Raw genomic sequence first — 14,833 nt, 5'->3', positions numbered from 1 at the left:
GTGACATCGTTGTTTTTGGACCAATGTCCCCACAAAAACCCAATGCGGGAAAACCAGTGCAACTATCTGAGGGTTTTTATTATTAAGCAGTTTCAGAATACAATCTAGGTGCCAAAACTGGCTCACCCAATAGAGAATAATCTCAGTAGTAGTACCTCTCAGTCAAAGACAGATGTTCCGGCTGAAACCTCGAATAAGCACTCTGATAGCTCCCAACTCCAATCTGCTCCACAAAAACCCCAACTTCAGCCTCTAGGGACTGCGTCAACCCTTTTTGGCCCAGCGTCTGCCCAGCATCACCCTAGCTCGTCCCGCGTCTGCCTCTGGAGGCATTGCGTCAGCCCTTAGAGCCTCTGTGTCACCCACGCTAGCTCTCTGAGGCACTGTGCAGCTCCTGGCTACCTTTGCGTGAGCCCTGATTGGCTTTGCGTGAACCTCTGGCTGGCTTTGCGTCCCTCTCTCCCGGCTTCTACGCTGATCCTCCTGGTACTATATTTGCCTCTCTGGTTTTGTATTCACTGCCCTTTAGCTGCAACTTTGATCACTCTTTCGACTTCCTCAACAAACCCTGCCCCAGAAAATCGAAATCTTGATCAGCTCGGTGTGTTCTCCAAGTGACCCTCAAGAATCCTCTTATAATTTTTTTGTTGACAATTCAACGGCCGAGATTAAGTCCCTAATCAATGACTAAGATTAACTTTGGCTTGGTCCATGACTTTTGGACCCTTCTAACACAGTTTTATATTAATTCACATTAACATTTTATTTTCCCTAAGTTTAGACTTAGGGACTCTATTAAAAATATTAATTATTTTGATATCTCCCAAACTATTTATAATCTGCCCAAACAATTTCTGGGTATTGGAGATCTCATGTGCTTTAGCCTTTCCACCAATTTTCGTGGCTAGAGCACATCTGATGCTACCCCAAATCAACACAAACAATGGCCTAGATTAACTCCTAATCATAGGCTCAGATCGTTTTGGCTTGATCTCCGTCTTCTTCTTGAAGTTACACCCACAATTAGATTAATACCCATTAATATTTTAATTTTCCTATGTTTAGACTTAGGAACTCCATTAAAAATATTAATTATTTTAATAAAATTATCTTTGGGTGGAATTTCCCAAAACGCTTTCTGGGTTCTTTGGAATACATGTGCCTAAGCCTCCCTGCAAAATTTGAGGCCAAGATCACATCCGATGCTACCCCAAATCAACACAGTTGTAGGATCAGTTCCAACCTAAGTGAAAAAGAGTTTCCAGAGTCACTATTGCAGTAGTTGCAGCAATAGTGCAGTATTGGCAGTAGAGCAGTAGCAGTAGCAGTGTGAGGTAGATCAGAGTATGTGGAGTGTTGATAGACAAAGTTTTCCAGAGAGGGCTCTTCACAGTGATTTCCAGTGATAGGAGTCATATCAGTGAGAAAGTTGTAACAGATGTCAAACATTAGCAGCGTGGTCAGTCCAGCGACAGATTTTGGGAAGAGAACATCTTCCTCACTAAGAGTGACTGTTAGATTTTGGATAGTATGGTAGCATCAGACATGTGTTCTAGTCTCGATTTGTGTTTAAGAGTCTAAGGAACACAATATCTCCAAAACCAAGAAAAGGTTTCAAGAGAAAACACCTAGAGACTACTTAATTAAAGTAATTCATCAATAATTAACAATGCTTAGGTCTAACTTAGGAAAATTGATTAATTTATTGGAATTAATTGAGGAGATCAACTTATGCTCTAGAGACTTCCAGAAAATGACTTGGATCAAGTCTAAGATGATCTTAGCCATTAATCACGATTAGATCTTGGTCGTTGATGCTCAAGTGAGAGATTATAAAAGCAAGTCGATGGGATGGAGAAAGACACAAGAGGGAAAGCGTGTTAGCCAAGGCAGATTGAGCTACCCAGTGCACAATGATTCAGTGAGGGAAGAGTTCGAGCCAGAGGGAGAGCATCAGAGAGAGGGAGTAGCAAAAACTTTAGGAAAAGGATTTTGGGTTTTCTAGTGTTTCTCTAGTGCCAGATTGATAGAAGAAGGGAGGTCGAATTATCTGCAGAGAGGTTTGCAGGAGCCAGTGTGAGCAGGTAGAAACTCTAATGCGAGTCGCTGGAAAGTGGTCGTTTCAGTTGTCAGAGGCCGGAAGATCATCTGGAAGGCAGAGAAAATATTTTCCATGGGCAGAGGGAGGCAAGATAGCTCACTTGGAGCCAGTTTGCAGGCAATGTGAGTTATTCCAGGCCAACAATGCACATTTTTGGCAGAGTGCGAGTAGGCCAGTGGAGGGTGAGTTGATTTGCAGAGGGAGAAAATTATCTCCCAGATATTTTTCCAATGTATTTGTTAGAGGATTGCCAGTTGGGCATCCAGATTATTGTATTCTCAGAATTCGCTGCATAATAACAAAATAAACCCTCATCTGCTGCACCAGTTTTCCCTTCGGGTTTTTTCCTGGGACTTTTCAGTCCAAAAATGTTGGTGCCATTTTTATTGTGTGTGCATCTATTTCCAGTTCTTTGTTTACTACCGGAACGTATTTATTTTGTGAAGAATTGCAGTGTGATTTATTCGTTAATTGCCCTAAACAATTAGATTGCGAATTAGTTAGGAGAATAAATTCTAGTTGCTGTAATTTCAATGAAATTTCGCACCTTGTGCCTAAATTGTGTTTTTCCCTTGGAGGCCTCCTCGTCACCTTACACCTTTAAATTTAGAATACCTATTAGGTGACCTATATACATACTAGGACTCCTCCCATTAGTGAAAATCCATAAAGAGTAGGTGGTTTTGGTTGTGGTGACAGTGGGAAATCACCCCATCATTGTTACTTATTCTAGTGATAGCCTTGTATGGTACCCCTCTCCAAGGCCTGCTAGATTTTGCGGCAGCAAAGCCCAAAACATCAAGTACCTTGCAGAGGCAGCAATTCTCGAGACCTCCTGCATGTAATTCATAGCACAAAATCGCCTAAGCTAGCCTACCAGGATAATGTAGGTAGTGTTTTAGGAACATCTTAGTGTAAGTTTGTGGCCTTGGCTCACAAGCTAATCTTGAGATAATATCCAAAATGAAGGGCAATACACATTTCTGAGACCTAATGGGGCTGTTGTAGCATTAAATAGGTTATATTTCATGCTTCCTACTATTAGTAATATTTTAGATCAACAGTCTGAAACTGAAGTTCGTTCTTTACAATTTCTTCTATTTCAGCGACAGACCCTATGTTTACATTCAGTCTCTTATCTATGTGTATTTGGGATATTAGACGAAGGATGTTTATAAATCTTTAAATCATTGAATATTGTTGGCAATCGTCATGCACTTGTGTTAGGAAAAATGTCTCTTTACAAACCTTACTCTGTGCTTAGAAAAAATAATCAATGATTCTAGGTCAATAGCTTGTTTTCTCATGTCATAAAACTTCATGTATGACTTGTGCCAGGTACGCTTCAAATGACATTGGTTCAGGATGCCATGTACATTTAAGTTTATGGCAAAACGGCAAGAACAAGTTTATGGCTGAAGATGGGTCAATTACTAAGAATGGTATGTCCACAATCGGGGAAGAGTTTATGGCTGGTGTCTTCCATCATCTTCCGTCCATAATGGCCTTTACAGCTCCATTGCCAAACAGGTAAGACAACAGAGACCATTGGCCTTGCCATGGATTTCCATTGCTTCTATAATCAGTCTCTTGATAAAGGTTATTGCTTTCAAATATCGTTTGGCAGAGGTTCCTTCAGGAAGTGAAAATGAACTGTTTATTTAATTCTTCGATAAAAACATATAGGCCTAAAAGTGCCCTATTTTTGGTTATGTTTCTTTCACTACTGTTCCCATCAACTTTTAGTTTCAGTTCAGTCATGATAGGCTCCCCTTAGCTACTCTATTTTTTTATGACCTATGATTTCAGAGGCATTCTCCATTTGGTCTTATCCACAGAACATGTGTGCTCTATCATCCCATGCATTATTCCATGTGCTTTCAGGGTCTCATCTTTCTTCCTTGTTCTCATTGCTTTGCTGTTTTTCTTCTCTTACACCTATTTACTAGGTTGACATGTTCCACGATTGTCATCCACTTGAAGTTTTGACAATTTTCAAGTTTTGAATAGGCCTTTAGAACTTGTAAATGCTTATGATTCAAGTGAATAATGTTTATTCTCACAGCAAACAATCGCTACAGTATTTAGTAAAACATTCCCACCTCAACAGGGTATGTAATATTATTTTTAACCAAGAAAATGAGACCTTTTGTGGTTTTGTTAACCCTTGGTATATATAATACATCTATTAACTCTCAAGGATATCCAGTTTTATGGAATCCATACTTCAATGGAAAGCATTTTTTTTCTGCCTTGCTTCCCATTTAAACTGATCTTGTTGTGTAAAACGAATATTTGTTAGTGTGTATTCTGAAGTAATGGGAATGACACTTGTTCTTTTAGCTTAATCAGAAGGAATTCAGATGATAGTAGAAGTGGGGTTATTACTAAGCACGCTTACATGATATTGTTGAAGAGACATGAAAACGACCATTTGATTGTGGACTTTTATCTTCTCTTTGATTACAATTTGGAGTTCCCCAAGCATTCTTCTAACTGAGCTAACATCCTTTCCTGGGAGGGTAGGGTTCTTCCACGTCTGAAATTTGAATTACATCTTCGAGACCTTCTATTACAGGCTATTACCATGTCATCTAGGTTTTGTCCCTCCACCTTGTACTAGGTTCTAGTGTATACCATCAACCATCTTTACTTAGTTACTTTACCCCAAGAACATGAATTGCTCTTCTTGAGGCTATTCTGAAGAAACTTGAACTTCTGTAATACCAATTGATCTACAACTTTATGTGCTTGTGGCTTGCTACCTCTTTAATTCACATCTTAGTCAAAAAAGGCCTAATCCGCAGATGCAATCTTGAGGTAACCTTCAGACAAGTACCGCTATCACTTTAGCATAGTCATCGTCTTCACTTTTGGCCAACTCTCTAAAGGCCAAGGGGAGTATCCCTAAATATGTTATGAAGATCATTATCATATTTACTTATTCAAGAGAGCTCAAAACTTAGCAAGTAAATCTTAATGATGATAATTATATGATGCAAAAGCTTACTTTATGAAATACAAATTAGCTAAATCCAGTATGAGATATAACCTTGATAGTAAAAGGATTCAACACCTCCAGAAATTTTAGATGTAATGTTTCATAGTAGTCAATTCCAGTGTTTATAAAACCATGCATACATCAATTAGATCCAACTTAAGTAAACTGATCTATAATTTTATGGATCTATGAGTCAAATTTCATTTTATGATAAGGGTAATTTCCAGGATTTGAACAAGTGGTTAAAAGTTAAAAGTTAAAACCACTTGTTTAACATATCCAATTGATGTGAAATTAAGCTCAATAAGTTGACTTGCAAATCTGATTTCTTATATGCAAATGTAAATCCTAGATTGGCCTAATTAACCGATAACTCCAGCGAAAGATATAAAATGAAGGTAACAACTAGGATTAATTACAATTAGTCTTTTATGAATGAAGAATAAATTCCAGAATTGTGATCCAAATGAAACAAGTCTAAGAAATGATTTCTAGCTATGCAAAATGACTAGACTTGAATTTGAAATTCAGTAAAAGATATTCAGGAATTTATGTTAGATTTTCATAAAAAAAGAAAATAGTATTTTTTTTAGATTTTTGTATGATGATTGAAGGGAGAAACCAGTGCCAAATAAAATCTTAGGGCTAATGGGTCAATAACTATCTAAGAGGGCTTACTTTTCCTATGTAATTAGAGAAGGAAATGAGGCATGGAAGCTCAGTGGGTCCATCTTAATATTGTTGGAAAGATATGCAGAAATTTCACAAGGTTGGGCTCCAAAGGATAGTCCTTCAACTTGGAACTTAAACATACCCTAGAATTGGAATTAACAGGCTTGCAACTATTCCTCATATATATCGTGCAAATTATTAGCCCCAAAACTAACCGTGGAAAATGACAAAAGATGTGTTACCACACTACAATCCTTCCAAGTGGCAACTATACTTTTGAAATGAATCAAGTCACCAGCCTTTGCTATGTAAAACAATTCACACCACTTCAAGCTCGAAGAACCAAAATATTCAGCTACACATGAAAGACAAGCCTTGAATGAAACCCCAAGATATCCTTAATTCTTGATATTCAAAAAATGCTCTCTCAATTATTCTAACAACAACAAAATTATAGAGTTTTAGGTTCAACAAGTCCAATCCATTGGACCCCAAGCCTCTGAATGATCCTCTTATATGATGGAGTCTTGGCAAGTGCAGCTTGTAATCTGTCGGGGGAATGATATTCTCTAATTCTCATGCTGTGAGTCAGTGCTTACCATTTCCTTTGGCAAACCTGTGAGCTTTATTCTCCCAACAACCTGAAAGTATCTTCAAAGTTGAGGATGGCCTCCACTTGCCTTTGTTTGTAAATATCCACTACTTTAGGATCCTCTGCTAGGAGTGCATGAGTGGAGGGAGGATGGATGGATTTGGGTGTTTTGTTCTAATCCGAATTGGCTCCTTTAGCTCTCCATCCATGGTCCTCTTTACTTCTTCATCTTTGACCTCCTCAGTCCTTAGCCAAGATACTAAGGCCAATAACTGTGCATCTCCCAAATATGGATTGGGTCCTATATGGTAAGATTTGGAAGCACAAGGTTGTGAAGGTAAAATTCAGCAACCTTGGCCTTATCTTCTATACTGCATTGTAAGCAGGAAGTCAATGAAGTCCCTGACTTCTTGCAGAGGGAGAGCCCTTTTTTGTGCAAGCATGTTTGTCTGAAACTAGCACCATTGCTCTTTCATGACTAAGTAGTAGGCCTTTGAGGGTTGCTTGCAATTAACTGCCTCTAAAGAGAGGTGTGCCATGGTGCCCAAAGATGTTTCCAAGGTTGCAACTTCAGTGTCCCTCTCTTGTAGCAATCTTTGTGTTCGATGCAATTGGTTTTTCAGCTGCTTGTTCTCTTTCTCTAGGTGCTCCCTTCTATTTGTTTCATCAAACCTCAGGAGTGCCATTTCTTCTCTCATTCTCTTCATCTCATCTTCCATCTTGGTGATATCATTGACACCTTTAGATTGGGCAATCCTCTTCCGTTGGTGAGTCTCAACTTTCTCCTGCTTTACTGCGAGGAATAGCTGTGGTGCTAGGGGCACAGGAAGTGTTTTTCCTGCCTCAATCCAAGGATAAAAGGAGGTGGATCTCCTTGGAGTTGGTTGCTTTGCTATCCTTTCAATCTTTTGTAATTATGCTGGCTGTTCTTGTATCAGGGAAACTTGTTCCTGTAGCTAAGCATCTTGCCTCTCTGATTGTATTTGCTCCCTCATTTCCTCAAAATATGTTTGTATTTATATCTTTTGTACCACTGGTGCCTTTAAATTCTGATCCTTTACATGCTGAAGCTCTTCTTTTTTTGGGCTAGGGGTTTTTTCAATAATGATAGGAGTGGGAGGAGGAGCTCTTCAGTTGCCACTATACTGTACGCTGGTGTTTTTTCTCCTCCTGATGTAAGCAGTATATTGAGCAGGTCTACTTGTCTATGGCTTTGTGGGAGTGCTTGTTGATTTTTGTGTAGCATCGGTAGGTTTTCCCGCATGGCTAAGAAGTCTTAAAGTCGGCCTAAATAAAATATGTAAATTTTATTTTTTATTAAATCAAGTCGGTCCAGGAAAGTCAAGTTGGCTAGCTAGTGAAGGGATGTGCCCCTTGGGTTTTCACACCCCATTTGACATGTATAAATAAGGTATTGTGGTGCACATTTCACCACCAAAGAAGAGGATGTCTGAGCAAGATGAAATCTGTTTTGGAGATTGTCCTTCCTATTTTTTTAGTCTCTCTCTTGGCCACATGTGAGAAGACAACTGAGCTTGACCACAGAAATTTGACCAGATTTTGACTGGAGGGAATTGACTGAATTTGACGCTAGGCTGACTGCAGGTTTGACCACAAGAGGGCTGCTTGTGCAGACTGTTGACCGCAGACCACAAGGCTGAAGTTTGATCACAGGCCTGTTTGACCAGGGCGAGTTGACCAGTGATGAATTTCTGATTTTTTGGTTGGTTTGATCAACATTGACCTGCATATGTTTTGACCAAGTTTGAATGGTATTTTTGACTTGGATATTGGCACAAATTTTTAGACAATTGCTGATTTGTAAACTGTGAAAATTTCTAACCCGAAATTCCACTGCAGAAACTGATTTATTTCACCTACTTATTCTCCACAAGAAGTTATTTACGAAATCCTTTCAGCAAATATTAAAATAAATTCTACTGCAATTATTGCATAATGACACAGAGAAAATACATACACAAGAACCAGTCACATCAACACAGTTGTTTTTGGACAATTGTCCCCGGAAACACCCAATGTGGGAAAAACAGTGTAGCAAATGAGGGTTTTATTAATCTTCAACAACAATGGCTTTTACAAGGAATGATTTTACGGATAAACTGAGATAAAACACTTGAGACTTTCCCCTGGAAACTTTCTGACACATTGGAGACCCTTCTCCCACTTCTGCGTCACTCTGCGTGGCTCTACATCCCTCTTCGTTACCCTGCGTGAGGGCTGCGTCTCCCTCTGCACTGTCTCTCAATGTCCCTGTGTCACCTCCTCCTCATTCACTGACTGCTCCTGATGCCCTCCTCTTCCTCCACCCTGCAACTCTCCCTCTGAAATCGATCTCCTTCTCTTTGAGAATCGATTTCCTTGAAATACTGAGTATTTGCCGGTCTTTCTCCAAATGATCCTCAAGTCATCTCTTATACTTTTCTTGTTGATGAATCAACGGCCAAGATTAAGTCTCTAATCAACGGCTAAGATTAAAACAAACTTGGTCCTTGTCTCTTAGAAGCTTCTCACCCTTATCTTTATTAATACCCATTAATATTTTAATTTTCGTGAGTTTAGACTTAGGAACCCATTAAAAATATTAATTATTTTAATAACTCCTCATTTGGGTGGAATTTCTCCAAACGATTTCTGGGTCTTGGAGATCTCATGTGCCTTAGTCTCTCCACCAAATTTCAAGGCTAGAGCACATCTGATGCTATCCAAAATCAACACTCCCTCTTAGCAAAGAATGTGCTCTAACAATGCTTCACCACAAAAGCATCACACTGATCCTCCACATCAATCCTCTGTGCTGATGCTAGGCTTGTTGCCTCACATCCATTGCACTGTTGCTTCCTGTACAGCTACCCATGACACTGCTACTGCCCCTGCTACACTTGTACTTTAGCTCCCTCTCAACATGCTGCATCATGTTGCCCATAGCACTGCCATTGCTAACTGTTGCACTGCAACTGCCAATACCTATCCATTTCTGCTACTAAAATGGATTCTTCACCATTCCCATCTTCTCCCTAAAATAAAAAAACTTTGTTCTTCCTAGAGCCTTGGTGAGGATGTCTGCCACCTGTTCTCCTATAGGAGTGTACCTCAACTGTACTGCCCCTCGTTGGACACAGTCTCTGATAAAGTGACTCCCGATATCAATGTTCTTCGACCGATCATGAAACACTGGATTTTCAGAGAGTTTGATGCAGTCTGATTATCACACAAAATCATGGTCACTTCCATCCTTCTCCTGAATAGATTCATAAGAAAATTCCAAAGCCATATGGCTTCGCACGAAGTTGTGCTAGCTGCCATATATTCTGCTTCAGCTGAGCTCAGAGCCACGGATTTCTGTTTTGTACTACACCAGGAGGTTATTCCTAATCTAATGTTAAAACAGTACCCAGTTGTACTTTTCCGATCCACTGGACTTCCAGTCCAATCTTCGTCAGTGAACCCACTCAGCCTGATGTCATTTCCTTGGGTGTATAATAGTCCATGCTTGATTGTTCCTTGTATATATCTGAGAACATGTTTGGCTGCTTCCCAGTGCACCCTCTTGGGTTCCACCATGAATTGATTGAGGGTGTTGACAACATAACAAATGTCTGGCTTGGTATTAACCAGATACATCAGGGACCCTATTGTTGGAATTTCTAAGTCTAACCCGTTAGAAATTCTTCCTATACTATTTGGTTTATTTCACCTTGTTGACCACTACGTGTCAACTACCCATAGCAGTACACCCCCTTTTTACGCAAAAGGGATAGCACCTGATCAATGTGTCCATGCCATTCGACTATCATCATCAGCCCGATCATGTTATGTTGTAAACCCAGTCTGCATGTGTAAATTGTAAATAATCTTAGCAGATCTGTATCATGTATGTAATTGCCTAGGTAAACCTAATTTTCTAGTGATGATCTACATTCTAGAAGGTTTTTTGTCTCACCGATCCATGATCGGCAGAGTTTTCCTTCAGCCTAACCCCAAAGCCGGAATGGACTTTGTCATTAGAATCTTAGGGGAGTCCTAGTGTGCTAGGTCGAGTCTATGTAAAAGTGATTTGGGAATAGTCCTAACTATTTGGTTAGGTTATTACAAATCACTTGATCTGCTAGATTATATTTGTGTCGTAGAACTGGGTGGTCTATGAGGGTCTATGTCAAATGGGTTTTCCCCCCCTTGAGATGTAAAGATGTAAAAATCATGATGTAAAGTGTCTTGAGGATTAGAAAATGTTTTATCCCCTCATAAGTCCTAGGTCCTAGGTGATTTTTCCAAAGGCTAAGTTCGAGGGTCCCTTTAAATAAAAAAATAAAAATAATAAAAAAATAATAAAAAAAAGGAAAAAATGAAATAAAAATAATAATAAGTCAAAGTTTTGAGAAAATAAATGCAAAATTTTAAATTTTTATATTAAAATGTGAAATTTCCTCAACATTTAAAATTTTCGACGGATGAGATTAAAGGAGATTTTGATCCTCATCGACGGTCGAGATCACTTTGACATGGATCACTCGAACTAGCCATTGGGAAATTTTTCTTTAAATAGGGTGTCAGGGGTCATTTGAGATCATTCGATCTGGGAGTCTTGTGCTAAAGAAAGCTCTCTTGTAGTTATTTTTCATGTGCAATAAAGAAAAACTTTGGGGTTGAAATCTTGTTGGTGTTACTCTCTTGGAAATGCTGTAAGATGTTTTATTTCTGTGCATAAATTTAATTTCAGCCATTGATGATAGCTTGATGAAGAGTGATTTTAAACACAGGTATCTTGTTTAGTCACTAGGGTTTGAATGGTAGTTAAATTTATGAATATGACGGTAGGTATCTCCATTAGATCTGGATTTTAGTATCGTTTTGTCCCTCTTTGTTAATGGTTGAAGTAAGTTGTGCAGGAAAATCTTGATTTCGAGATCATCGGGCGTTTGGGGAAGTTCTCGGCTGAACCAACCAACTTCCAAAAAAGCATTTTCTGAAGAGCCCAGCCAGTTTTGATCCCGGGCTTATCATTTGAATTTTTCTTGTGAATGCATGAAGGGTTTTCTGAAGCATCTCATGTTAAATTTAAAATTCTAAAAATATTTCTGTGGCATACTGATAAATTTGGCTATTTAGAGCCTTTAAACTCTAAACACTGTAATTATTTAGCTGGTTTTAGGGTTTTTAGTTTTGTTTCTTGCACATTTTATTTCTGGGTGTTCGGTTTTTGTTATTGCAGGTTGCAGATCTAAAGAAAACATTTTGTCCGAAGCCAGATCTAGGCCCTGGAGGGTAAGATCTGGCCTCAGGTTCAGTTTTGGCAGGAATATTTACTTCATATCTGGAAAATTTTGCGGGTTTTCATCAGGCAATCCAAAGCAGAAAGATTTTAGATTTTGATTAAGTTTTCTGAAAAACCATTTGTTCAAGGGTTTCTGGGTCACCAGTTCAGTTTCTCTACTGCCCAAGATCTGCGTCCTTCAAGCTGCAGCTCTGCCACCAAAATCAAGCAGCGTCCATTATTTCACCATTCAGAACCTGCGTTCATCTCCTAAGCATTCTCCACGCAGCACTTTACTTGCGTCTACCCTCCTTCCTGCGTTCCTCACATTCAACGCTGCCAATCCCTTCCATACATACCTGCGTCCTTCCCACACTGCTCCAAAACCTACTCCATTTTCACGTTTCCCCCAACGCTGCGTGCTACCTACACTTCTCCTTACGTCGCTCCTCATCACTAACTCTCATCGTCCAAACTGTAGTTGAATCCTCACGCAGCCGCTTAATACGCCCCTCTAGTGTTGTGTTTCATCCACCATCGAACTCATTAGCTGCCATTCAACCCTTCAAACCTGCCACTCTCTTCCCCATCAATCCACTCTCCTCTGTCAGCCGCCCTCAGATCCCTGCTCTTTGCTGTGGTTCCCTATACCTCCGTCAAGTACCTTTGCAACTAGTGGATCTCCTTTAGCCACGCTTCCACGCAACCTGCAAACAAAAGTTGAACCCTCAGCTTCTCTCACCGACCTGCGGCCATCCACTCCCTGCATCCCTTCCTCATTACCTATCTAACCCCTTCCACGCATATCCCTTCCCTTGCCACAACCATATTTCTCCAATATCTTCGACCTGCAAAACAATTTACGCTGCTCTTTCTCCGTCGTCAAGTCCAAACCTCTGTCGACCTACATACGCATAGCTTGTTCATTTTAACGTTTCGATTCATTTCATTTTATTTGGATTTTATGCCTTAGTTGGCTAGGGTTAATCGTATGCACATTTTTGTTTAGTATCTTTTGTTTTTTGATTTGAATTTTATTCATTTAGGATTTAGATTTTATAGAATTTCATTTTTGTTATATATATATGGTCAAGTGTTAGATTTATTTTTGATTTCTTTTAGCTTAGGTTTTAGTCTTAGGATTGGCTTAGTCTAAGTTTCATTTTAATTTTCATTTTACTTTGGTAAGTTAGTTTCAATTTTAAATTTGGTTTTGTTAAAGAATCTTTGCATAAAATTTTGAAAAATTTTAAATTTATGAATAATAAAAAATTAAAAAAAATCATAAAAAATAAAAAAAGGCATAAAAGTTAATCTTAGGGTTTTGATTTATTTTGGTTTATTTCTATAAAAAAATAAAATTTGAAATATTTTGTCACATTTAGTCTTGGCATATTCACTCAAGGATTTGTCACATTTACAATTTTGGTGTATCTTTTTCGCTAAGGTTAAAAATTTTGATGTGGGATTAATATTTGTCATTTTTATATAGTTAAATGCACTTAAATTTTATCTAAAGATTAGCTATCTGAAAGTGATGAATCATTTTATGAACTGGTTAGCATTTGAATTTCATGGTTAAATAATGAATTTTGATCCTTTGAAATTTAATTGCTAGAGCTCTGTGCATCTTTGGAATATCTTACATCTGGTGAAATTAATTATTGCTTGATTGTTTTAATACTCATTATATGCTAGACATTTCAGTAAATATTTTCAAGCAATTGTCAAAGGATTTGTTCATATTTCTATTTTTCATGCAGTAGCAAACCAATTACTTGATCTAGCGAAGGCACTGGTCTTAAGTATTTAAAATTTAATCAAATTATCTCTAAGATTTAATCAAGTGCTCAATTGCTTCGCTGTGTCTCCCAACCCAGCTGGTTCCCAGTTGGTCTTCCTTTATCCCATAGGGTCTACCCATAGGGAGACAACTTAAACGGAGAGATTGGGGATCAGGGTGACAACCCCCGATCTGAGCGTTGTCGTGCTGCCTAGACAATCTGTGCGACAACATTTTTTGGCACCGTTGCCGGGCATAGAGTTTTTTTCTGTCCTTGATTTATTCGACATTCATCATTCATCTTTCATCTTTCTCATCTCTCATTCGAGCCGGCAAAGTCGACATTTTTTGGCACATCTCATCTTTTCCGCCATTCATTAGCCCGTCAAACGGCCAACATTTCCTGGCATCATTTGATCTTTTCATCGCCCTATCTTTCGTCATCTCATTAATCGTTTCATCTATACCTTTAGCACTTGGACATCTCGGTTCGTTTCTTGTTTGGGTGGCGACTCCTTTTCTTTTCATTTATTCTCAGACAAGAGGCCCTCTCTGATATCCGGTTGTTGTTTCCCTTTGGATCTTAGAGTTAGATTCATGTTCAAGTGGCGACTCCACTTCTTTCATCTCTTGATTTCTTGAGCAGAGATCTCTCTCTATCATCCATTTGGTGCCTCATTATTCATCATGGATTTTTCGTTTACCGTGCGTCATTTTACTGATGTTCTCCATGATATTCCGAAAGTGGCCATTTCTAAATTGCCTTTGTTCTCGGGTGGTGATTCAGTCACTGTTAGAAAGCATCTAGGCAGGTTTGCTCGTATAATGTTCATATATTGTAGACCTCCTCAGTATAATCATGAAGATGTCAAAATGCGTCTATTTGTCTTTTCTTTAGAGGGTGATGCTTTGAATTGGTTTAATAATTGCACTGAAGACTCTTTCACTTCTTTACAAGACATTGTCAATGATTTTAAAGATAGATATGGTTATCAAGATAGCTTGCCTTGTGCCCCTAAAATTGTGCAACAGAATGAAAGTTATCTTATGAAGGGTCCAACTGTCGATGAAATATTTCAAGACAATTCTTCATATCAGAATGTGCCATCCACCTGTACCGTTGCAGATCAAATCCATGATAGTGGAAAAGCAGGGACAAATTGTAAAATCAGTGTCGACAATGAAAGGGAAAATCAGAAGCAAATTATAGAAGAACTAATGCGGCTGGTAAAAAATATGGAGATCAATCAAGAAAAATTTGTAACTGATTACGCCAATGATATGAGAACTTTATGCACCCACCTGGAAAAACGTGATAAGGAGATGGAAATCATGAAAATTAAACACTCTGATCACGTAACCGACATGCAAAGTCAGCATGCTAAGGAAATTGAGACCATGAAAGCTAATCA

At 38.8% G+C, this 14,833-nt stretch overlaps 1 protein-coding gene across 1 annotated transcript in view; it reads left to right on the top strand.

Moving 5' to 3' along the window:
* Positions 1–14,833, top strand: part of LOC149186531 (uncharacterized) — a 311,171-nt gene that overhangs the window by 213,168 nt on the left and 83,170 nt on the right. The window contains exon 14 of the mRNA XM_089409379.1: positions 3,440–3,631. Coding sequence (XP_089265505.1) covers positions 3,440–3,631 — 192 coding nt within the window. The remainder of the gene's footprint in view (positions 1–3,439; positions 3,632–14,833) is intronic.

The sequence above is a fragment of the Pinus tabuliformis genome, chromosome 3_1 (genome assembly GCF_031772625.1).
Source record: "Pinus tabuliformis cultivar Carrire ecotype Pingquan chromosome 3_1, CPIR1, whole genome shotgun sequence".
Classification (NCBI taxonomy): domain Eukaryota; kingdom Viridiplantae; phylum Streptophyta; class Pinopsida; order Pinales; family Pinaceae; genus Pinus; species Pinus tabuliformis.
This window is presented reverse-complemented; position numbering and strand designations above follow the sequence as displayed.